Source organism: Zalophus californianus, chromosome 1 (assembly GCF_009762305.2).
Source record: "Zalophus californianus isolate mZalCal1 chromosome 1, mZalCal1.pri.v2, whole genome shotgun sequence".
NCBI classification, from domain to species: domain Eukaryota; kingdom Metazoa; phylum Chordata; class Mammalia; order Carnivora; family Otariidae; genus Zalophus; species Zalophus californianus.
Window position 1 is genome coordinate 136,675,094 of NC_045595.1, and position 25,770 is coordinate 136,700,863.

A 25,770-nucleotide genomic window follows, 5' to 3' on the forward strand; every position below is an offset into this window, starting at 1 on the left:
TCTGAAGGGGTATGTGCACCCCAATGTTTATAGCAGCAATGTCCACAATAGCCAAACTGTGGAAAGAGCCAAGATGTCCATCGACAGATGAATGGATAAAGAAGATGTGGTATATATACACAATGGAATATTATGCAGCCATCAAAAGGAATGAGATCTTGCCATTTGCAACGATGTGGATGGAACTGGAGGGTGTAATGCTGAGTGAAATAAGTCAATCAGAGAAATACATGTATCATATGACCTCACTGATATGAGGAATTCTTAATCTCAGGAAACAAACTGAGGGTTGCTGGAGTGGTGGGGGTGTGGGAGGGATGGGGTGGCTGGGTGATAGACATTGGGGAGGGTATGTGCTATGGCGAGCGCTGTGAATTGTGCAAGACTGTTGAATCACAGATCTGTACCTCTGAAGCAAATAATGCAATATATGTTAAGAAAAAAAAAGAAGAAGAAGATAGCAGGAGGGGAAAAATGAAGGGGGGGAAATCGGGAGGGGGAGATGAACCATGAGAGATGATGGACTCTGAAAAACAAACTGAGGGTTCTAGAGGGGAGGCGGGTGGGGGGATGGGTTAGCCTGGTGATGGGTATTAAAGAGGGCACGTTCTGCGTGGAGCACTGGGTGTTATGCACAAACAATGAATCATGGAACACTATATCCAAAACTAATGATGTAATGTATGGTGATTAACATAACAATAAAAAATTAAAAAAATAAATAAGTAAATCTTAAAAAAAAGAGTCAATGTGATTTCATATTATTAAAATGCTGTGAATCTTTGAGGTAGTGAGACTTGCACACAAGTATTAGTAACATCCACAGCTCTAAATGATCCATGTTGCTGTTCCCTTGTTTCTGCAAATAATCAAGGGCTGACTGTAAACAAATAAGACAGCCAAGAAAAACCCCTGAACTTATGCAGTTGCATAATGATGAACGCTTGGTGAAAAAAACATGAACCCATATTTCATTTTACTCCCTGCATCTCTTCCAAGGATGGGTGGAGAGGGTGGGGGATAAAACATTTTTATGGGCTAGTATAGAAACATTCCAGTAATTAAGTAAGCTGCTCTGTCAGAACTGACTTGAAGAGTCAAAGGTACTTGAACACAAAGCATAAGGTTTGCATTTCCTTTTTAAATATCTATGGGAGTAAGAATAAAAATAGAAATGCCACAATCAACTTCACTTGGGGGTTTTTCTGAATCCCAGATGTTTGAAAAAATAGTTTGATATATTGAGGGAAACAGGTGCAGACAGTTTGGACCCCTGGGTACTTAGGGCAGGTCTGTCTTGGGTGCCGAGTATTAGACGAGGAAGAGTAAAACCCAATTCAGGGCACAGAATGAAGCCTCCAATGGTGAGCATTTTAACCCTGCTGTTGTACCTTTATGTTTTGGGAAAGTCAAACACCTGGGCTGTAACACTAGGCTACCTCACAGGGCTCCTGGAAAGAATGACTTAGAATGGTTTCATTTCTAGATTAAAAAAAAAAAAAAGAAAGAAAATCTTATGTAAATGGTGATATGACTACGGATACTACAGGTATTCAAGAGGGGAGGGCCCTTTCATTTTCAGAATTGTATGATTTGAGCTTTGCTGGCTTCTATTTTGCCTCCTACAGAATATCTCTGTGTTCATCTAAAGTAGAAGAAAAGATGCTCGGTGGGTGAGGGGAGAGTCAGCATGAATGAAGAGTCGTCACGAACCTTGTCGGATTACCCTTGGCCATCCCCCTACCCACCAACACTGCACTCCATGGCCCCAGCTGGTAAGCCCTAGGTATCCCATGGAGCACATGACACCTGCCCAGCAACTCCCCCTTACTCCTACCCTGTTCCTCCCCCTACCATGTCAGCTGGGGTCTGTGGCGCCAGCCTTGATCCTGTCTCTAGCCTGGCCTGGGCATTTGGACGTAGCATCTCTGGTGTTCAGATCCCAGATCTCTGCCTCTTGAACACCCACGGATCCTATGAAGGAAATTTTCTCTATCGCTCCAGGACTACAGAATCCAACTCAATCCTGGCCAATTGATGCTATCCTCCCATCCCTTAGGAGAGGGATTATGATAGATTCAATGTATCACAGATGGGGTCTCCTCCAACTTTTAGTTGTCCTCCAACTTTTCAGTTCAAGGGCCATGCCAATAAAGCAAAGACTTCATGATGACTGATTTCATTGGCAATTTAAGGTAATGTTTTCCTCATGCTTGTTATTCAACAATACTCAATAACAAATGTTTATTGATTACCCACTGTGTGCCATGAACTTACACATGATCTCCTCATACTTATAGCAACCTTGCAAGATTTTCAGGGGAGGAAGCAAAGGATTAAAGAGATTAAGTAACTTGCCCAAGGTCACACAGCTAGTAAGTCGCAGAGCCAACTTTTGATGCCAACTTAGACTTTTCCCTGCTGCTTCATTCTATAAATATCTGTTAACTGCTTAGTTATTTGCAAGATGTATTTCCAACCTCTTACGGTCTCCGGCTATGTTGGGCTTCTGGGGGAACCCCTCATCAATTACTCCATGGGCTTGGTTCCAAGAAAGCTAACACTCCAGGGTCTATTAATTACCCAAGGGCTTTTGGGAAAGGTGGTCAGCTTTTGGTAGGAATGAAGCACTGTTTCGGTCCCTTTGAAGTGCCTAACAGGAAGTATCTTGCTTCAGCCTAAACTGCTGAGGGACATATTCAAGTGGATGGCACTCAACAGGTTTGGAATAACACATTCCTCAAGTGCTCTGAGTTTCTGAGCAACAACGAAAAAATTCCATAGTTAGACTCCTCTTTCTGGACACTCAACCACAGTGACATTGGAATTTGGTAGCTTTCGTGTACATATTCCATATATAAAAAAAAATCCTTCATGGAGAGTTAATCCAGAAACTCCGTGGAGGACTGGTTCTTAGATATCTGCAAGACTTCAGTGGTGGCATCAGCTCATCTGCTAATACTGACTACCGCCTGTTTGAGGGACTGATGATCCCTTCCCTCCTCCCTAGCTGAAGCCCTCTTTCCTCCATTCCTTCACCTTTATTGCAAACTTCCCCCCTCTGTGAGCCCTGCCACATATAAGGTTTTTTGTTTTTTTTTTGTTTTTTTTCAAAAAATAAATTCCTCTCTCCTTGCCAGGGCCAGCTTATGGAAGAGAAATTTGTATAGGTGCAAGGAGCCCGACACTCAGAAGGGTTCTGTACTTGGTTTAATGAATGCTCTACTCTCATGGACTTGAAATTCTTAATAATTTTGTACAAGGGGCCCTGCATTTTGACATTGCAGTGGGCTGCACCAATCATATATTTGGTCCTGCTCTGTGCTATGGACACTGAGATAGGGAGAATAGTCATACCACACAACTTAAGAGTGGGTGGTGTGCCTGTGGTCCCCTTTTTTAACTCGGGAGGCATCTTCCCCCAGAGACAATCCATAAAGATGGATAGAGATGATAAAAGCTCTACCCTCCTTTGCCTCAATATTTTCATCTCTAAAATGGAGATAGTAGCACTTACCCTTGCATGTTGTGAACCTTGAGTGGGACCATGTATGTAGTACCCATCAGCGTGCTTGATATACAATAGGTATTTGATGAATGAAATCCACCGGAGACACCAAGTGCAGAAAACAAGAGTTTGAACTCTGGAGGAGTTAGGAGCTAGCTTAGAATCACATCAGCTCCGGTGCTGAAAAAGATGTCTGACTTCAGTTATGTGACTTAGCTTCTCCCAGCCTCAGTGTCTTTATCTATAAAATGCCTTTATCTAATATTTACCTTGTAAGGTGATCTTGGGATTTCAATAATATAATGTATTTGAAAAATCTAGTTTATCACCTGGCACCTGGTAGGAGCTCAAAAAATAACAGTTCTTACTTTGGTTCCCTTATAACACCATTTCTGCACTCCAAACAATTCATTTACAAATGATGTAGGGATACAACCATTAATAAGTGTCTTACACTATCCAACTTCCTTTATTCTGTATGACCTACAAAATGGAACCTCCATGTATGTGAAAATCACTTTGTAAAAAATATTTGAAGATTACTCTTCCTTCTTTGCTAGACTATGAATTCCCTGAAGGCAGGAATCAGGTTTTATTTACCCTCGTAGCCTAGAACACCTTCTAACTAACACGTTAGAATCTTAGTTGAATTAAATGTCTTCTGTTGTTTTTGCCAACAAGATGATATTTTTTCATAATATTTCTAAATTAGCAATTAATTATTAGCCTGTCAATGATTAGGAAGCAGAATGTTCCAAAAATAGCCCCGTCTCTGCCATTAAAGGCCTTTTTATTCTTGCCCATCACACTTGGCTCATGTTCCTGCATTCTTGGGTCTGGTTCTTGCTCCATTAACAAAGCTATTCCACTAGGGAACATAACTTAGTTTTGGACAACCAACCACCTTCTCTGGCAACAACCTGTGTAAAGAAGCCACCAGAGGAAGAATTTCCTAAAACCCCAACCAAACCCCAAGCCCCTTTTAGGATTTAAGGAGGCCTCAGAATTGTGACTTTTAACCATTAGAGGGCTATGGGTCCCTGCGAGAGCCCTCTGCTAGTTATGGACTTTCTCTCCAGAAAACTATATTCAGTGTCCTCTATACAATTTCAAGGTATTCTCAGAACTCCTGCAGCCTTTGTACCTCAGGTTAAGAATTCCTGTTAGAATAGCCCAGAAAACTGAATGAGCCATGTGAAACATTCAAGTTCCCTGATAAATTCTAGCCCATGTTCAAAACAAAACAAAACAAAACAAAACAAAACAGTTACAACTTCTTAGATTTAACCTCAAGGTTGTCCCTGAATGCCCAGCCCGGCACCTTCACCGTAAGGACATCTAGCCAAGCCCTGACTACTCTCTGGAAAACCTAAGTTCAACAGAATAAAAGGAAGGCTTGTTTGATAATATCGTTTACATTTCCAAATCCCGGGTATCAAGCTTTCTTCCTATCCCTTGTGGCCCTTCCTAAGTTTAGCCGCTGGTGTAATGGGGTAACCATGGCAACAACCACCTGCCTATTTAAAACCATCTCCAAAGCTAAATAAGGAAGCCTGGAGAAAATGGCTGCTCGCCTGCCTCTCAGCGGACAAAGTGGGCACTCATGAGTATTTTCCACATGAGCAAGCAGGCAGGGTAGAAGCAGCAGGGACTCAAAGTTCTTACTAGGAAGGCTGCTAGGACCTTGTGCAACAGGGCCCACCTCTGTGCCGCTAGGTCTCCACTTATTTGCAGGCATGTGGATTTACACGCAAATCTGTGTGCCTCTCATCCTGGGCAACCACACTACCTTGACCTCGACCAGGGGAAGGGTGTGCAGCTAACTGCAGAATAGTCTTATTAATGGGATGGGGAAATGGGAAGGAAAAACAGTCACAAGATCACAGTGAAATGCACAATGACAACTTTTTTTCTGACAGAGGTATCTTTCTAATTGTATTTAATCCTGTGGGCAATTGGCAACTACTCTATTTATGTCCTGTGTTGACCTACTGATTTATGGAATATGGAGAAATTTCTGCCTCCCTCTGCTTCCTCACTCTCTACAAACTACAAGGGTTTTGCTTCTTCCCTTGCTCTTCCCCAGGCATCCTGCCTTCTCTCATTCCTTGTTATTATCCTTTTATACATTTGCTTCCTTCTCCCTGGGCTACCCTTCTCTTTTTGCCAACCTGGAAAATACACACTTGTTTCCCGTGTCTTGGCATCTCCATGGGTAGAAGCCCCTCCACGCCAAATCCATGTCCTTGCTTTGTGTTCCATAGGTTAGCTCGATTCATACCACTGAACACAAATCACTCTGCATGTCTGCCTTCCGGTCTGCACCACTGGACTGTGAGCCCCTACAACACATGTCTGTTCAAAACACCTACAGAACAGTGCCTGGCACGGAGTCTATTTTCTAAAGCTAGTGTGGAATGAATGAATGAGCAGAACCCCTATGGATCTCACAAGCATATGGCATTTTAACAAGTATGTGTGCATGAGTATGCATAAGGCCCCCTCTGTGAAAAGAGCACCTAAGACGTCTGCAACGGGTGGAAGAGAAGGAATAAGCTAGCGTGCATGTGAGAGGGACAAGGAATGTACATGGAGGCTCAGCTGATTACAGTAAGGGTGGGGGTTGAATGTATACCTGTTAATAGTGATTTGTAAGTATGCGTAGGCTGGGTGAGAGAGCCAGATGGAATAGGCTTGGGACAGAAGGCCCACGCTAAGAAGATTAGTTCAGCTAGTAGATCCCATAGATCGCTTTTCCTGAAGCTGAAGTATGCTATGATAAGACTTTCTTTTTCCCGGGTTAACCTCCCAGGCAGTGGGGTCAGGGGAAAGGAGCAGGAATGAAAATGATGGTGCTCTTTGGGGTGTGGATCTTTAGTATATATAATGCCGAAGCGAGCACGGGGGTGTGAACCTTTAAAACAAATGTCTTCAAACAACCTCTGCTCAGAAGAGAATCCTATGGGCTACATAAGTCACTCCCTCAGGCTCAGTCTGCATTCTTCCTCCCCACCTGCTGGAGGGTGGGGTGGGAGCCCATGGTCAGCCTGAAAGGGCACAACAAAGAGGAAAAGGGATGGAAATCAACCAAAGAGAAGAAAAAAAGAAAGAAGAATGGAGAAAGGTATTTTAGCAATCCTAGGGGTAGCTATATGCCAGTCACAACTCACTTCACGCATATTCCCTCCCACCAGCAAGAAGGGTTTAGTTTTGTTTGCAAAAGATCTGGTTTTCTCTCTCCTTGTAATTTTGGACCTAACATTCAGGCTTCACACAGGGGCTGAGGCTGGGACCTGGTGGGTTCCCGGTCACACAGCCCTTGCAGGGACCTCTCTCTGCTGCCCTCTGCTGTCGGGGGATGCGGAGGCGACGCCCTCTCGGCCCTCCCCGGCCCCTCCGCTGCCGCCCCCTCCCTTCGAGACCGAGATAGTCTGAGCCCCCCACCCCACCTCCCACCCCGGCCATCCTGCCTGCCCCTCCCCACAGAAATTCCGGGGTGGGCTGGGGCTGCGGGAGCTTTCTGTCTAGAGAAAGCGGCCAAGCCCCGGGAGGGGGGTTCCAGTTAGCCAAGTGCAGATCCCCACCCCTCAAGGCGGGCATACCACGCCCTCCCTGCCAGCCCCGCAATCCCTCCCTCTGCACGGCATCCTCTGGGAGGGGACAGGCGACCAGGCTGCGGCAGGTTTCTGACACCGTTTTCTGCTTGGAAATGGAAACCGTCCTTCCGGCAACGTGGCAGGAAAGCGAAGTCCCTGGGCGGCCGGGCCAAAACGTTTGGGCAAGAGCAGGTGGAGGCCTCGGTCTGGCCCGGCTGCGTGGGGGAGGGGCGGGGCCGGCGGGCCGTGCGGCGGGGGCTGCAGCCTCACGGCACTCTTACCTGCTGTTGAATTTTTCAGGGTGTTTCTCTCTCATCACGTGGAATCTGTGTGCGATGGAAGCATCCTGAAAGGGAAAGACAGGGAAGCAGACGCCTGGTTAGTGGTCATGACCGTGCCATGCAGAAAGAAAGGAAGCACACAGGCTCTCACTGAAATCCCCCAAACCTGGAGAGTCCGTGTCACAGGGCAGAACAGGACGCTCCCGCAAAGGGTGAACACCAGGTCCAAGGTTAGGGGCTAGCCACCAGTGCTTGTAGAGCCTATGCCAGTCGACTCCTTGCAGTTTTCATTCTCGGTCAGAGTTTAGGGTGAATGAAGGGGACAGCCGCTGCCCTTTGAGGGAAGAGAGGGTGTCTGCGTGTGGGGGCAGTTACAGTGCAGACGCCCATGTGTGCTTCGGGCTGAGTGTGAATTTCTGGAAATGCCTTGCCATATTAACTCTTTTTAAAAAATACTTTTTATTTTGGAATATTTTAAGACTCACAAGAAGTTGCAAAAATAGTACAGAGAGTTCCTGTATCCCTTTCACCCAGCTTCCCCCAATAACATCTTATGTAACTATGGTACATTGTCAAACCCAGAAAACTGACTTCGGTGGATGCTGTTATATATTAATTCTAATCATTCTTATCAATAGAAATAATTAGTAGCATTGAATAACATGCTTAGTAGATAATAAAAATATATTTAAACTTCTGGCTTCTTTTACTTGATCTCCACAGAAAGGACCTTCCCCAAGGTCAAGAAGAGCCTCACTACCACCTTCTATGGACACTTTGCTTTCCTATTTGCACACCCCTTTGCTGCGCTATTGGCTACCTGCTCCTCAGAACTATTAGGAAAGTTCCCATGACACCATGCTTCTGGGCTCTACATTCTCTGACCAGAACTTCTCAGCCTTGAGTCCTATCTGTAGCCTACACTCCATGTCATGGGCCATCTCGAGTTCTCACACTTACTACTAGCATCTCTGGTGTCTCCACAATGTATATCTGTAGAACCAACCCTGAGCTTCAGACCTAAAACCGAGCTCATCTTTCCTCCTCACACTTGGTCTTTCACCCTCATTAATGGTCTCATTTTCCAGCAGAAGAATGTGTTGAGCCCCTTCACCACTCAGGCCTCAGGCCAACACGTTAGGTGCAGGGGTGGACTTTAGAAAGAAACAGGTGAATCGAACTATGTATGGGTTGGGGGGTGGGGAGTGACACAGAAACAAGGGAGCTGACTCAGATACGTGCAGGAAAAAAGCTACAGAAACTCGTTTACTACACTATATGGCTAAAAGAGAACTGAAATTCCATTTAAGCGAATGCATATTAATTCCGTTTCTTGGTATGGACTCACAAAAGAAAATTTCTGAACGTTATCATTATTTTTTAACATCAGGAGGTATCGTTCAGTGGAGAAGCTTTTTTGGAGCATGTGCTGTGTGTGGTGAGTAAAATATAGGATAATGGTGGGAAACAGAAAGTCTGGAAGCAAATTAGGGGGTCAAGAGGGGCTTCTGTCATACTTGTACTTGGCAGAGGAGTAAATCCAGCGAGCAACCCACTACAGAGGCAAGTCGGTTTTTTTGTGTGTGTGGTTGGCCAACACTCCCTGCTGAAATAATGTTTTGGGAATTTAACATTTATTTTTCTTTAGAAAAATATTTTATTTATTTGAGTTAGAGAGAGAGAGATCTCACAAGCAGGGAGGAGGGGTAGAGGAAAAAGCAGACTCCCTGCTCAGCAGCAAGCCCAATGTGGGGCTTGATCCCAGGACCCGGGGATCATGACCCTAGTTGAAGGCAGACGCTTAACTGACTGAGCCACCCAGGTGCCTGGGAATTTAACATTTAAACTCTAGTTACTGATTGTTTCATTTTTCTTTTAAGACACATGGAGAGTTGAAGGTCTTGGTTAGGCCCCCCTGTGGACACATGGTGGGAGATGTGCAGGGCCCCCAAGCCTCTGTCCTGGGTGGCTTCCCCAGACAGCAGGCCTTCATTCTCCCTCCCTGGCTCTGAGCAAGTTTCAGCGAACACTCTGAATAAGATTCATGTGACATCTGTCAAATGCTTCTCTAGAATTCAAGAAAACACTCCATCAACTTGTGTTCCTTTGAAGCACTAATTTTCTTCTGTCAGAAGAAAAGAAAAGAAAGAAAGAGGAGGAAAGAAAAAAGCCATCACATGTTGCCTGGCATGATTTGTGCTTTGTGACCCTCCCCGCACCCCTAAGACTGTTATGACTGGCTGCTGGTTTTCTTATTCTCAGGGATATGTGCACAGGCTCCCTCCCTCTGCACAGTTCTGATTATCCTTGCTGTTTTTGTTTTTAAAGATCTTATTTATTTATTTGACAGAGAAAGAGAGAGCACAAGTAGGGGGCGCGGCAGGCAGAGGGAGAAGCAGGCTCCCTGGGATCATGACCTGAGCTGAAGGCAGACACTTAACCAACTGAGCCACCCAGGTGCCCCGTTGTTGTTTTCTCTTTAAACTAGGTTTTGCAAAGCTTCTTTTCACAAACAGCAGCCTTTACAATATTGTTAGTTAAGCAGGGCGGGGGGGGGGGGGGGGGGGGGGGGAGGGGGAGGGTTCCAATGTAATCTCCCTCCAATACACAAAGTAGCAAGGGAGAGCAGAGCAGGTCCTTTGCTGTTGAGTCTTGAAAAGGAGATGCTGATAAAGACTCTGACTCTGACCACGTTTCTCTAAGTGGGAATTAAAAAGAATGGAGATTCACCTTTGCCCTCTATTGAGCTCTGTGGCAGGCACTGAGCTGGGTGTGTTTATATTCAATAGTGATGTCTTTAAATTTTGGAAACCAGTGCTACAACGGTTCAAACTGTTTCTTGGTAATAATTACAGCAAAATAAGACTTCCATTTTTGAAGGGGCAGGTGGATGGAGATGGGAATTGCAAAGCCTTGGAAGTGATGGCATTTCTGAAAGTCACTCTCCGGTGTCCCTTCTGTGAGGTGTGAGGAACAGAGGAGATGATGGGCTGTTCTTTCCTGAGCTAAAACTGAAAGTCCAAAAGATTTTTGTGTCCCTTCCAAATATAAGCCGCCGTCATTCGGACTCTGAGATACTTGGATGTCTAGGCCAGTGCTGATAGAAATAAATTTAAAATTTTCTAGTAGCCACATTAATAAGTGAGAAGAAAAAGGCGAAATTAACTTTGATAATATATTTTCATTGACAAATATTATCACTACAACATGTAGTCAGTATAAAAATTACTGAGATGTTTAAAATTTTTATACTATATTTTGAAATTTGGTGTGTATTTTATACTTACAGTGTCTCTCAATTTAGACTAGCCCCATTGCAAGTACACAATCGCCATACACAGCTAATGGCCACCATATTGCACAACACAGGTCCAAGTCACTTGGGCAACTTATGGAGATAAAAAGGACAAAGGAGACAATAAAACAGATCATTTGGAATTTGAATAGTTCTGAAAAATTATGGCAGATCGGAGGATGAAAAAGAGTGTAGACTCTTTGTCCCAGACACCTCCCAGTCCCATTGTCTTAGGACCTCCAAGGGCTCTCACAGGTGACAGACAAGAACCTGACACTGAGGGAATCCAAAAAGTTGCAGGGAAAGTGATTACTTTTTGATAAATTCCCTAATGGGTAGGGGGCTCATCATTGTGGAAACTTAGCTTGTGAAGCCTGAGAAGTACAATCTGTAAGGTGGAGAATGGTGTGCAGGTTAGTGTGGTGATGGCGGCCTCTCCTTGGCCCCCGGGCTCCCCTAGCATCAGAAATAGATTTCATTGAATCAAGGGATTAGCTGTTCACTCCTCCCGTGGAGGCTCAGTGAAAGCAGAGCCTTTGAGGCATTTGGAGTTACACATACCCCAGGAATTATTTTCATGGGCCCAAACTTCCTGTCACTGATACCTGGCCATCCTGACATTTCTGCAAATCCAAAAATAAAGAGCAGGGACGAGGAGGCCAGAGAAGCCGGAGGAAGTAGCAGCCGGAATGACTATGTTGAAAATCTCCTGCCAGGGGGTGTTGTCAGTTGAGGGGATGGAGAAGGCCGACTCTGTCAACTTGTCACTAGTGGAGGGCCGGCACGTATGTAGGTGATGGCAATGTGGTGACGATGGGGCCACAGTTGGCTCTCCGGGTGGGCCAGGAGGATCTGCCCTGTTGATCCCTCCACGCATGACATGGATTCTGCTGGCACCCGGGGGGCCCCGCTGAACTTGTCAGGGCAAATGCTCTAGCACCTGCGACCACCACAGCAGCGGTCCTCATTGTCACCTTTTATACACCAGGGAGCAGACTCCGGACATCACTCAGATATTCCAGGTCCTTCCAAAGGGGCAAAGACTTTGCATGGCTCTCTTTGCCAAAGGAGTCTGACTCTAATTATCACAAGGAAGTAAAATTGCGGGGTTGGTTTACATACCGATGTCTTCTCTTACAAAGTTTGGGAAGTCAAATAGGGAGGAAGAGCTTCTGCAAATGTCAGCCCCAGATTCTGTTAGAGTTGCGTGTTGGCTACTTGCTTTCCCAAGAATTTCCCTTTCCAACTTTTAAAGAGCGAGCATACAAACCCTGCAAACATTTTATTGAGAGAAGCCTAAGGGTAAACCAAAGAGATAAAAACCGTCCTGGTTCCTCACTGCTTCGCAATAAAATATTAAACACGCACAAGCGAAAGGCGTATGAAAAAATAATCGTGAGAAAGATTTCTTTATAACTTGAAAGACGAACAGACTGGATTATTATAAGTCAGCCCCAGGCAAATAAATACCCTGACCGCTGAGTGTGATGGAGAATCTGTTTGTATGCATTTCCTTGGGGGACAATTAGGTGGTCTCCTTTCCTTCCTCCTGTCCCCCAACTTCCTTCCTTCCTACTTATTTGCAAAAATGAATTAAAACCATGATCATCATGGCTCTTGGGATTAAGGTGAGGTTATCTAGGTAAGGTGAAGCTATTTATGCCTTTTCGGTGTGTTTATCCATGGTCAGGAAATACTGAGTGAATTTTTTTGCATATGGCACTATGTAGAAACAGACAGGAGGTATCAAGAATCATGTTTTGAGGGCACCTGGGTGGCTCAGTCGTTAAGTGGCTGCCTTCGGCTCAGGTCAGGATCCCAGGGTCCTGGGATCGAGCCCCACGTCTGGCTCCCTGCTCAGCAGAGAGCCTGCTTCTCCCTCTCCCTCTGCCTGTCACTCTGCCTACTTGTGCTTTCTATCTCTCTGTCAAATAAATAAAATCTTAAAAAAAAAATCATGTTTTGGCAGCCAGAGCCGAGTGTGTCAAGAAAGAGAAGATGTGGGGCTAAAGACTCTGAAGGCAGCCATGGCTGTAAGCTGCCATCTAGAATTCCCAGGCAGGGCAACCAGCCCTGATACTCCACTCTCCCTTCCGTCTGGCTGCTTGCAGGGCCTGTGTCCCCTCCTTGCTATCATTTTTCTCCTTCATCTAGTTCAGTTCTGGTTTCTGCTCCTGTGTAAGAACACTTCTTGGACCATTCTTCTCTGTTCTGATGGGCTGTCTCCACTCACTGAAGATTTGGTTGGGACCATCTACATCAGAATTATCTCAGAGGCCTGTTAAAAATACAAACTTCCAGACCTCGCCCAGACCAACTGAATCAGAATACAAACCAGGATCTGTCATGGGGGTGGAATTTGCATCTCTGACAAAAGGCACCAGTGAGCCATCAAACACTAAATATTGAGACTCCCTGCCCGCCACCCCCCCACCCCAGTGAAGGAAAGCATTTGAAGATGGAGGGGGCTGTGTGGGGGCTGTGCAGAGGCTGTATAGCTCCTGGTCCACAGCTCAGGGAGTTCTGGAGGTCAACACTAGTGGTTCTCGGCTCCACCACTCTGTATTGTTCTAAGCTAGAGTTCCTTCTTACAGAATACAAAAGGATAGGGCACCTGGGTGGCTCAGTTGGTTAAGCGACCGCCTTCGGCTCAGGTCATGATCCTGGAGTCCTGGGATCGAGTCCCACATTGGGCTCCCTGCTCAGCAGGGAGTCTGCTTTTCCCTCTGACCCTCTTCCCTCTCGTGCTCTCTCTCATTCTCTCTCTCTCTCTCAAATAAATAAATAAAATCTTAAAAAAAAAAAAGAATACGAAAGGATAATGACTATGCCTACCAATAGGCCACCTGGGCCTCATGTGCAGCAGGAACTCAATACATGTTAGCAAGCTATACTCTGGTTACTCTAAAAAAAAGGACACAGGTTTTTGTGAAATTGCCATGATGGGAAGCCCATGCTCTAGAAGTCTCCTGAACGCCAGACCTGTTGGTCACGTCCCATTGGCAGTAGCTGAGGGCTGTGTGTTCCTGTTGGGGGAAGCAGGGCCTGAAGGGCGGTCCAAAAGGGACAGGAGCCTTTGAGCCAACAAGAAGAGGAAGGAGGGGTCTGCTTAGGTCACTGGAGAGGGCAGCTCGAAGAGACCTAGGGAGAGGCATCTCCCCTAAGTGAGGCCAGGTGAGCTGGGGAGATAAACCAGATCGGGGCACAGGGACCCTGAATACGCTGCCAGTCCAATCTGCCATCCCCTCAGACCCTGACTGCCGGTCCAGCGATGCCTCTGTCTTCTGTTGTAGTAATAGAAAAACAGTGCTGGCTTAGGAGCCAGAAAATGATAGCAAATCCCTTCATCTGACGCTTTGTTTTCTTATCTACAAAATGGAGAGAATACTGCCCTTCAATGTAGTCATAAGAATCAGGAAAATACCTATAAGTATGGTAAATTTTAAATTCTGTAAATACACGGTATTTTAAAACATCCTTTCCTCTTCCATGGTTCTTCTTCTAGTCTTCTTATTAAAGATTGTATTTACTTATTTATTTTATTTATTTGCAAGAGAGAATGAGAGAACATGCGCAGTGGGGAGGAGCAGAGGAGGAGGAAGAGGGAAAGAATCCCAAGCAGACTCCACACTCAGTGCGGAGCTGACGTGGGGCTTGATCTCACGACCCTGAGATCATGACCTGAGCTGAAACCCAGAGTCGGATGCTCACCCAACTGAGCCACCCGGGCACCCTTCTAGTCTTATTTAAAACCCTTTCCTTAAACCTGCTCTTCCCCTAAGCTATCTATCATTTTCCCTTCTGTTTCCTTTTTCTTTTTAAGCCACCAAAGTTCTCAAAAGAGGCACAGGTGAGGATGGTTGACAAGAGCAGCTACCCCACAATCTGGGCATGGATGGTTGGTTTAGAGAGATTCCTATGCATCTGAAACTGGGCGGCATTAATTCCAAAGACAGGGTAACAGGAAAGCCTGTAAGGCACAGCGTGCTTGTGTCAGTTCCTGGCCCTCACTTGACTAGTGACAGACCCCAGGCCCCATCTGCAAAATGGGGCCTGTGGGGACAGCGATACCTGCAAGACTGCGATGAGGACTGTGATACATAAGGCATAGCATAGTGGAGAGCACACAGTAGGTGCTCAATAAATGCTAGTATCTTTGTTGTAGAACCCCAGCTCTAACTGTGCAATGGATGGATCTCTTTTCTCCCTGATTCCATCCTCAACAGTTTGGAAAGCAGGGTCCACCTCTGTCCTCATTGGACCGGAAGCTGAGTTCAGTAAAACTGAGTTGTGCTAGATGTGCTGGGCGCTGGAGGAAGAAAGAGGAATGTGGTGCTGTTCTTGTGCTCTGGGTGTGTGTGTGTGTGTGTGTGTGTGTGTGTGTGTGTGTGTAGGAGGTATGTGTTAGAGGTATGTGTTGGGTGTGTGTGTGTGTGCATGTGTGTGCAATGGGAGTGTGTGAAATGAGCACAGTAAACCAATCCCTTCACTCGAATGCAGAGGGTACACTGACAGGGTGAACACAGAAGGCTGTGGAAGCACCAAGGAGGAGCATGGAGCTCACCTGAGGGAGGGGTCAGCTGGGAGGAGACGCCCCCAGAGATTTATGAGCACCTGGACTATAGGGAATACAGTTGAGATGAGGGGAGAGAACAGGAGAGAAGGAACTTGGACAGCTAAGTTAGCTAAGCCAACTTGGGACCACATGGTTCTCCTTGAAGGATCAGAATTCTCAACGCTAGAAGCTCACATGAGAGTCTTCTCCTGACTCCACCTCTTGGTTATTTCTTGGTGTTACTTCTTTTAACCTGTTTCAAATTATCCAAAGGGTAAATCTGTTTTTTAAAAAAAGTTCTTATTTTCTTGTGTTAGTTACAATTATAGGGGAAGGAATTTCCTCCATAATCTAGGGTGGGAGTTTGGTACATTCAGGGTGGCCATACCCAGGCCACACGCAAGGATGCTTGGACCCAAGTCAAGACTGGGGTAGCTGGGAGAGATGAAGAGTAGGGACTCAGAGAGGGATGATGGGGGACCAGAACCTTTCTGCCCACCCAGACGTTTCTCTTCCATGCTGAAAGGCAACCCTTGACCAACTCACCACACCAATGGAGAAATAGTTGTTCATGATGTTGTACGGGACCTGGTCCCCATTCTCCACCTCCTCTCTGGGGATAACTTCCAGATGCCAGCGGTCTAGCATCACCAAGGGGCTCTGCTCGATGTCCTTCAGGATTTTTGTCAAGCTGCCCCCTTCATAACCTGTGGAGCACGGCAGTACATTTGATCCCAGGGCAGAAAGGCTAAGTTGTTGCTGATGTACAGGCAGATATCAGGGCAGGGAACTCTGTGGGCATCTGTGACCAGGAGACTCCCCAGTGTGTCTGGGGGCCAGAGACACTTAGGTTCCCTGAGCCATGGAGAAGGAGAGGACAACAGGGTGTAATCAGAAAGAAGCTGCGGAGATTTGGAAGGCAAAGCAGCTGGGGAGATTTGGAAGGCAAAGGGGTGGGGCTGGCCAAAGGTGGGCAGGCCTATGTAGCCACAGCAAGCCCTAGAGAATTGGTGGGCTGGGGAGATGGGAAGCTGCGCACGGGAGAACAAAGGATCTGTTCCAGGACTGGTCATGTCGGAGATGGACAGTGTGGTAGGCAGAATTTTAGAATGGTCTCCCCTATCCCTGCCCCACCCCCCTAGTAGTATATACTCTGCAATTCCCAGGACTTACAAATAAGATAGGACAGTCCTCGTCATGATTAGCTATACGATATGGCACAGTTGACTTTAAGCAAGGGAGATTATCTGAGTGGTTGTGACCTAATTGGCTGAGTCCTTAGAAAGGACTGGGCTTTTCCTTAAGAAACTGATTCAAAGCTCTCATTGAGAGGGAGATTCTCCGTGGCTGGCTTTGAAGATGGAGGGATCCATTTGTCAAGGAAAAAGGAAGCCTCAAGGATTTAATAGTGGTCCCAGCTGATAACCAGCAAGGAAACAGGGACGTCAGTCCTATAACCACAAAGGACTCACTTCTGCCAACAACGTGAATGAGCTTTGAAGTAGATTCTCCCTCCGGAGACTCTAGAGAAGAGCACAGTCTGTCCAACACCCTCATTTCAGGCTGTGAGGCCCAGAGCAGAGAACCGAGTCATGCTGTTCCAGGCCTCCTGACCGACAGGACTGTGAGACGTTTTAAGCCTCTACATTTGTGATCATTTGTTATGCAGCAATAGAAAAGCAGTATAGAAAGTGAATTGTAAGTCATGAGAGGTTAGTTGGAGAGACAGTCTTTTCTTTCAGATAACACTCCCACGTTCCTGCTTACCTTTAGCGCAACCCTGAAAAGTATTTTCAAGTTGTTAGTTTGGTCAGCTCCTTAGGGACGCCTCACAAGATAGCAATGGTGGCAACTAGGTAGCTGAGGGCCTGGAGGCTCTCTGGGAGCATAGGGCTGGGCTTCCTGCGTGAAATCTGCGCCTAGCTAGGCTGCCTGGATGCACACAGCATGGGACCACATTCTGCTTGTTCCTCTTGAACAGAGGGCTCTTCCCTAGCCTCAGGGTGGGGCTGAGGACATCTGTTCCTGCCAACTTCCTTCTGGGGCTGGCTTCTGCTTCCTGTGCTCCTGCCACCAGGCATGCACCCAGCTCTGAACACTGACCACTGCCTGAGCTGGTCTTGAATCCTCGCCGAATCGATCAGCCATCTGGAAGCCCATCCCAGTTCTGCCTGCCAGACTGCTCTGCCCCTTCCATGTGCTGTCCTGACCTCCTCTGCGTTCTGGAGCATTCCCAGCCCCATGGGGGTGGCTGCAGTTTGCAGAGTTCTCCTCAGCTCCTGCCCCTTGTCCCGTGAGCTGGTCACCACTTTGAGATCCCCCACAGGCGGATTGCAAAATGAGGGCCAATGACCATGGGGGCCTATGATGATCTGGATGCCCTGAGTAGCTGGCAACATAGCTTTTCAGTTTGCATTCTGAGTCCTAATTCAGGAGAAGAGCAGTAATTTGGAGAGGAGGGAATTTTATTCAGGAAACACCTGAGTGAGCCCTTACTAGAGTGAACATTGTGGGGGACATAGAGGAGCCTACCCTAAAGCTGACTATGTTCTGCTGGGGTGGGCAGGCTCTAGGCTGAAAGTTTCAGGATCACAGTAAATAGACTGAGGGGTGAACAGAGGTCTCAGCAAAACTTGGGAGGGCAGAGGAATGGTCATACAGTAGGTAGGACTCTGTGGAATGGAATTCTTAGAAGGGAAGTTCAGCCTAGCCCTGCAGAGCATCCCTGGAGATTGGAGTGCTTGTCCCCGGGGACATGCCACTGGCAGGCAGACTCACCTCCTCCCCAGCGGAGACAGCGGGCCAGGTCATTTCCTGTTCCAAGAGGCAGGACAGCCACCGGCGGATGCTTTGCGAAGTTCGCCTTATCTGCAATCCATGCAGAAGAAGAGAAAACCATACGCCACCAGATTACGGAACCTGTGGGTTATTTAATTATCCCTGATCTGATGCTTAAAAGCCCTCCATAGCATCTTTGTTTGCAGAGCTCCCATAATGGAGAGCACACTACTTCCTAAAGCTGTCTCTTCCTTCTGCAGTGTGTGAACCGTTACAAAGGATTCTTTCATACTGAGCTAACTCGGCCTCCCTGTAACTTGCACCTGCTTAGCCTCATTTCATCCAAATTCTTTCCTTTGAGGTGACAGCGTACACCTCGAAAACATTAGTTTGTAATCGTAATTAACACCTTCTCCATCTGTCCCTCACAGCAACTCTGCGGGGTACTATTATTCTCCTCATAGATGATGGAAGTGAGGTTCAGAGGGGGAAAGTAAGTCTGGAGTCACGATCCAAACCCAGATCTCTGTGGTCCTAAGTCCAGGCTCCTCCTTGCTTCAGGGGCTAGGCAGGTGCACAGGGTCTGAGAAATCAGGGAATCATGGGGCATTTGGGAAACTGGCGCTGTCTCATCTAATGTCATTCAGGTTAAAAGCTTAAAAATAATACTGTATCTAACAAACAAAACCTCAAGGTGTTATTTGGCACACAGGTACAAGTTCGCCACTTCCCCCACCTCCCAGACTCGCAAATCCACAGTTCCCAAGGTGCTCTGCCACGCGGCTTGTGAGGAAGCATCAGACTGAACCGCTGGAGAAAGCACAGCAGAACATGCGTGGTTTCACGGGGCTGCAGACCCACAGCAGCAACATATTGGTGGCACTGAGGAAGGTGGGACACGTTTACGCACCCACTGGGGTCCAGGGGGCGCCACTGACATAAGCTGCAACAGGCGCGGTGCCGGGATGTGGGTGAGGTTGACTGAGGAGTGCGCAAGGGGACGGGAATCAGGAAGTGGGGCGAATGCTAGGGCTGCCCTCGCAAAAGGGGGAGTTCACAGGTGCCCCAGGTTGTCTGGCTCGTGCCACAAGTGGCAGGGGACAGAGCAAAGCGATGGGCTCTGTCATTGTTCCTGAACACGTGGTCTGCATTTCTGCTTCCCTGCCCTGTACCTGCTGCTCCCTTTGCCTTATGTCTGCTCCTTCCGTGGGCTCCATCTCAACAGGTCAACCATCTTCCTGTTGTTGAGGCTAGAAGCCTGGATGTCATCCTTGGTTTGTCCCTGTCCCTCACCCGACATCCATTCACACAGCGGTTTCCATGCGCTGTTTCCGTAATAGATCTCTCAGCAGTCTCTTCTCGCTATTTCTATGGCGATGCCTGAGCTCAGGTACATGATTCCTCACCTCCCCCCCCCCGCCCCGGTACTGAAGCCACTGCCTCCTCTTTACTTCCCCAGTCTGTTTCCCCTAGTGGCTCTTCACCCCTCCAGGGCAGATGGTCCCTTTCCCTCTGTCATGGTGCCCACCATCTCCAGCATGGCACCAGGCTCTGTCCTCTGCTCTAGCCTCCTCCTGCTCGATGGGTCAACCATGCTGAAGTATTTTCAGTGCCTTAAAGTCATAAGCTCTTTGTTTGTTTAGAAGCTGCCTCTGGGAGGCCCTCCCTGGTTGCCCTAGTCTAGGCCAGGTGCCTCTCCAGTGTTTCTTGTAATCGACTACTAGTCTGTTCTCTGTATGCACTGTAACCTCCCTGGGGGAAATATGTCTCATTCATCACAGTATCTCTGCACACATTTACTGAGGGCCTACTATGTGTCAGGTGCTGTGTTAGGTACTGTGGCTCTAACAGTGGGTCAAAGTGCCATGACACAGGCTCTCATGGTGCTTACAATCGAGAGGGAGAGACAGATATTAATAAAGTCTTCATACAAATGATGCATAATTTCAAATTCATACTGGAAAGGGAAGAAGTGTGATCATATAATAAGGTGACTGAGGCTGGGTGTCAGGGAAGGCTCCTCTGAGGAAGCCGCACTTTGGGGCTGAGAGCTGAAGTAGAAGTTGACCAAGGAATGGCCAGGGAGCATACCAGACTGGAGGAAGCACTTGGGCAAAGGCCCTGTGGTAGAAGGGAGACTGGTATATTCAAGGGTCTGAGAGAGGGACTGGGTAGCTGGAGTTTAGAGGGAGAGGAATGGAGGTACAAAGTAGGGCTGGAAGGGTGGGCAGCTACTAGAGCACCAGGACCTTGTAGGTCATTTAAAAAGCTTTTGTCTTTATCCTAAGAATAATGGGAAGCCACTGATGTGTTTTACGTACATCACAAACCCACTGACATTTAGGAAAGACCGCTCTGGTTGTAGAGCATAAACAGATCAGTGGGGGGGACCAAAATGGGGTGGCAGAAGGCACTGAATAAGTGCTTTAATATTCTTGAATGAGCGAATGAACATTATGCAGTTATTCCTTTCACCACTGTTTTCTCTCGTCAGGCCACCAATCTGTCATATGACCTTTATTCTTTCAATTTTGGGCATCTCCTTCCCCCCGTGTTCTCTGCAGATGAATTTTATAAAACCACCAAAGCCGACATCCTCCTTCGTGATGGAGAGGGAAGCATGCAAGCAGCTCCCAGGCCTGCAGCCACCCAGCCTCTGCTGATCAGCTTTTCCTCCCTGGGCTCCCAGAGGATGCCTCCCCGCCTCCCACAAACAACTCCCGAGCTGGAGGTGAGAGGAGAGCGTGGGTGGCTGCTTGGCAGGGCTGTGTCCATGGAAACCGGAGTGCCTGTGAGGAGCAGAAGGTGGCAGGTGTGCTGGGTGTGGTCCCACCCCTCCTGGGAGGCTGCTTATGACCCCCCACAGGCGCAGCCTTCCCTGCCCTGGTCAGGGTCTGCCCATGCCCATCCCTGAGGCCTATCTTCCTCGCATCCTGTTGCCTCCACCTTCAAACAATATCCAGAAGCTGACACCTCCTCACCACCTCCTCTGTGTCTCCTGTTGTCCAAGCCTTGGTCACCTGTTACTCGGATTACTGCAGGAGCGTCCTGACCGGTCTCCCTGCTGCTGCCCTTTTCTCATGATCTGTCAGGTCCTTCCTCTGCTCCAAACCATGCAGCATCTTGGGACCTTTCCTGTATGAAAGCCATGTTCTGTCTACTGTCCCGCATATCCTAGTGACCTGACTCTGTGCTATCTCTGCTTCATTGTCTGTCCCTCTCCCCTCATGCACCCTGCTCCGAGCACACTCTGCAGCCCTCCTGCTGCCTTCAGCAGCCTGGCCTGCTCCTACCTCAGGGCCTTTGTATTTGCGGTTCCTTCTGCCGGAACTGCTCTTTCCTCAAGTATCCTCACGGCGCACCTCTCCTCCAGGTCTCCATGCAAAAGTCATCTGCTCTGTGAGGTCTTCCCTAAACACTTGGGTCTTAGACTTAGACCACCCCTGACCCTGCCTACCTTGCCCCTTCCCTGCTGTATTTTTATCACCTTCCAACATTGCTGTATGTTTCCCTTGTTTTTTGGTTGATTGCCTGTCTCCTCCCCCTAGAAAGGAAGCTCCAGGAGGGCGGGATTTCTATGCATTTGTTCACTGTTGCATCTCCAGGGCCTGGAGGAGAGCTCGCACATGGAGGTGGGCATGCAGTATTTATGGGAGGAATGACACACAATTCCAGAGTTAGTCTCCATCATTTATGGGGGATGAGATGTCCAAGGACCTGCAGATCCAGGCAGAGCTGGACTGAAACCCAGGCCTCCTGATTCCCAGCCTGGGCCCTCCCTACTTCCCTTCTGATCTAAGCATACTGGACACAGAACAGTGTGACCTTCCTTTGCTTGTACTGATCTGCACTTTCTAGGTGTGCTTTCTGGACTCAGGCTCAGGTGCTCATCGCAAGGTGATTCGCCCCAGGCTACGTACACACCTATGCCTAATTCTCCGGCCTTTACGCACCACCCCAGGTCTGGCTGGACTCCTAGTCCTGCCCTCTCCCCCTCACAGTTCCCCAGACTGGTCTGTGCCGCCCCTGCCCAAACCCTGGCCGTGACAGCTGCCCATGAGGCAAGGCTTGAAACTAAACAGTTACATCTGTACCTGTGGGAATCCTTCCATTTCTCTTTTCCTCCCAAAGTAGCTAGGTAGTTAAGCAATGCTCCAAGAGTGGAACTAAGGATGAACAAGACATGGCTCCATTTCCCTTTCCTGTTGATTGCCTTCCTCTGACTTTCAATATACTTATTATAAATAAACTCTAAAGCCCCTCCCAGCCCATTCTTACCAATGCAATCCAAAATCCAGCCAACTGTCCCATCTCCTCCGCAGGCTAGAACACGGAAGTCTGGAGTATCACGGAAAAAGTTCAGTCTGGGAAGTAAAAGGCCAAAATGGTCTTATTTACTAGGCTGTGGCTGACATTCGACACTGCTTGAGTCAGAGTCTCCCCTATTCCCTGGGAGTATGCTACAGCCCTGACTCCTTTTGGGGTTGAAAGGGTCACTTAGTGTTCTGAAACCAGAACTTCAGTGCCACTGAAGTATAGGGAAGAATCCTGGGGGCCGTGCTTGTAGAAGGAGAATCCAACTCAACATTCAACACAAACAGAAAATGGTTTTCTAGAAATTCGCTACGATTTGTGCAGAGGAGGCCATAGTTTGCTTCTTTGGGCACCGATACAACCAACCCCCAGCATACTGACTCTTCTCTGGCTCTCCTGCTTCCTCTGTCCTCCCAAGCTCTCCTTTAAGTCAGATGCAGTGAACTAGCTGGATCTTCATCCCACTGTCCTGTGGGTCCAGACCCAAGCGGAGGGAGCACCATCTCCCCTCTGGGGCCTTCCCCCTTTAGAGCAGGGCTCTTAACCAGGGGCCCACAAATCTCTAAGGGATCTGTAGATACAATCCAGAGGGCCATGAACCTGGGAGGAGAAAATTACTTTCTTATCTTCCCTAAGCTCTGAGATTTAGCCTCTCCAATTATGGAAGCTGGCAACAAATCACAGGCGTGAACAATACCTATGACTTTGTTAGAAGTCAAATTCAGGTATTTTTATGTTCTATTACAGTTGTGGTAGCTGCCCCATGCTATCACTTATGCTCATCACTGTTTTTAATTAACAGTAGTTACTAGACCTGCCTCTGGATCATATCAAAAATGTGTTAGTAAATCACATATATTCCCATATCCCAGTATTTTTGTTTTTAATATTTTGATAACTGTCTTTTCAATATAATTCGTTTCCCTGGTGATCCTATAGATTTCATTTTACACATTAAGAAAAATTCTGAGAAGAGGTCCATTGGCTTCATCAAGCTGCCAAATGGGTTTCTGGCACAAAAAGGGACAAAAAATCTCTGCTTCAGAACAGATGTGACGTGCCAACATCCACGGGAAGCTGAAGCTCAGGGGTTCCCTGCTGTCCAGCCTGGTGGTCTGAGAAGACCCCTGGGGCTTTCTGAGTCACTGATGCGTATGTGGGCAAAGCAACATTTCCTCCCCTCCCCGACTCTTGCACAACTCTGCTCTCCTCTAGGAAGTGAATTCTGAATAGAGGCCCCTTTCATTTCGGCTAGACAGACACAGCAAAGATCCTCAGGGCACAGCAGTCCTGGAATATCCCCCAGGCTTGTCATGCGAGACAGAAACAACTTAGGATGAATGAGGTTAAGCCAGAGTACTGTATTCAGGTATCACAATGCCCCGAAAGAGAGGGGGCTGGTAAAGGTACTTGCAGGCTGCCTTTCAGTCACAGGTCATGATGGGGCAGCAGTTACGATCACGGTGACAGTGACAGTGATGACACCCACAGCAGCACCGGTGGGCTCTGTTTAGAAATCAGTTTTACATGTAAGTCATGGCAGAGGTGCTGGACTTGCACTCACATTTCTTTCTCCTTTTAACTGGGTCTTGCACCATCACAGCCATAGAAATAACGGCTTTGGAAGCCGTTGGAAGACTGGCACATGGAAGACTGGCACATGGTGCCTTTTTATAGTCCCTCCTGCAGCCCTGTCCTCCGCCCCCACCCGCTGAGGGTCTTGCTGAACTGAGCCTAGAGACGCAGGTTAGGAGGCTGGGCAAAGCAGCTGTGTGCCGGGAAGCCCAGCCCAGGGTGCACAGATCTGAAAAGCTGGCCTGGAGACCCACAGGCTCGGGCTGGCCAGCAGATGTCCCTAGCGCACCAGCTCGGTCTGGTAAGAAGCCCAGTCTGGGTGCCTTCCAGCCCCGATGCTGAAGCGGCCTCTGATTACAGGGACCTGCAGCCATCACATTAGCGCTCCCAGTGGGCCCAGCCCCTCCCACCAGATGGGCAGTCCGACCAAAGAGGGCCTGCCTGTCTCCTTACTCTCCCGCTCTAATGGGCAGTGAAACAGCCAATAGGCACCCGGCAGGGAGAAGGGCCAGGGGCAGCTCAACAACCTCTAAATTGGATAATCCTGGGGGAGGGGGGAAAGTGATTTCATTGAATAACCAATTGCCTCGATCCTAAAATGCTCCCCAACAGCACGCGCAACAGAACTCTGAGTCAGCTGTATAGATTTCCAAACTGCTGACTGCGCTAGGAAAACTCTTTCCTCCTCCCTGATGACTCAGTATGAAGACACCGGCTAACAGGCTCACATAATTTACCAGCCCGCTCTTCCTGTGAATCCAACGAATGGCATGTGTGCTTTTTCTCTTTTACAAAAACACCAACTTTTTCCCCGGTGAGGCACACAGGAGGCTTCTTCCCAGAGCTAGCCACAAGGAGTGTTCCTGAGCAACTCCAGGAGCAAGTAAGTGTAGAGGTGAGGAAATGAAGACAAAAAAAGATTAAAAGGGCAGGAAGGATAAGTCCATAGATGAAAGAGACAAGGAGGGTGATCAAAGAAAGGTATCTTCTTCAGATGAAAGGGGGAGGAGGAGAGATAAGTAACGATCGTTTCTCCATACCCTGGAGTAGGCCCCCCATTGTCCAGGTTGAAAACTTGTTTGGGGTTGAGCAGATAGTGGAATTTCCGAAGAATTCTATGGAAAAAAAAAAAGAAAGAGGGAGAGAAAGAGAGACAGAGAGGGAGAATGTCATCGTGAGAAGTCACAGTAGGGCAAACACCTCTGGAGCCCACTGGTGGCGGGAATCTGGGTCCATTTAAACCCAAGAGGAGAGAAGACTGCACAAGGCCCTGCAGACCCTGAAGTCTCAGGTCCAGTTGGCTTCATTCACACCCTCACGCCCTGGCTCAGGGCCTCCCCACCATCTAAGACTGTAGCATTCAACCCCAGGACTCTCCTCCTTTGCGGATGAATAACACTTCTATTCTCCTAAAGCTTTGTCCTCCTCCCAAACGCTCCTTATGTTCTAGGTAGTACAATTCTGCTCTTTGTGGACTACACAAAGGTAACAAGGAACGCTCTATGGAAAGTCCCCCAAAATTCTGGGATCAGGAGGCAATGCAGGGGGTGGGGCTGGGGAGGGGAAGCCAGGGGCAGTGACCACCTCTAGGCTTGGTGTCAAGGCTCCAGCTTGAGACTAATCAGGTCAGTTCAGGAGGGGTGGCCTGCCCCCTGGACTAGGGGGCAGGGATTCTCATAGTTCTCACTTTAACCCCACTTACTAGTTTTGTAAACCTGGATTCCAGATCACTGCATCATCTGTCCATTACCCTGAGCTGAACAGGGTGGGGAGGCAGAGCTGGTTCACCCATTTTCCCTCTCTCCTCCCATTCCCTTAGTGCTTCCAGGAGACTGGGCATTTCCTTCACTGAGGAAGGAAGGAACTCA

General features: G+C 47.9%; 1 protein-coding gene across 6 annotated transcripts in view; it reads right to left on the reverse strand.

The window, feature by feature from the left end:
• The window catches only part of DGKG (diacylglycerol kinase gamma), a 211,202-nt gene that overhangs the window by 92,054 nt on the left and 93,378 nt on the right, over window positions 1–25,770 (reverse strand). For 5 of the 6 annotated variants that reach the window (XM_027586646.2, XM_027586641.2, XM_027586644.2 and 2 more), the window contains 5 exons: window positions 24,943–25,017; window positions 22,292–22,377; window positions 18,014–18,103; window positions 15,782–15,942; window positions 7,386–7,450 (listed from right to left, as the gene is read on the reverse strand). In XM_027586646.2, coding sequence (XP_027442447.1) covers window positions 7,386–7,450; window positions 15,782–15,942; window positions 18,014–18,103; window positions 22,292–22,377; window positions 24,943–25,017 — 477 coding nt within the window. The remainder of the gene's footprint in view (window positions 1–7,385; window positions 7,451–15,781; window positions 15,943–18,013; window positions 18,104–22,291; window positions 22,378–24,942; window positions 25,018–25,770) is intronic. The other variant, XM_027586645.2, reaches the window with a different exon arrangement.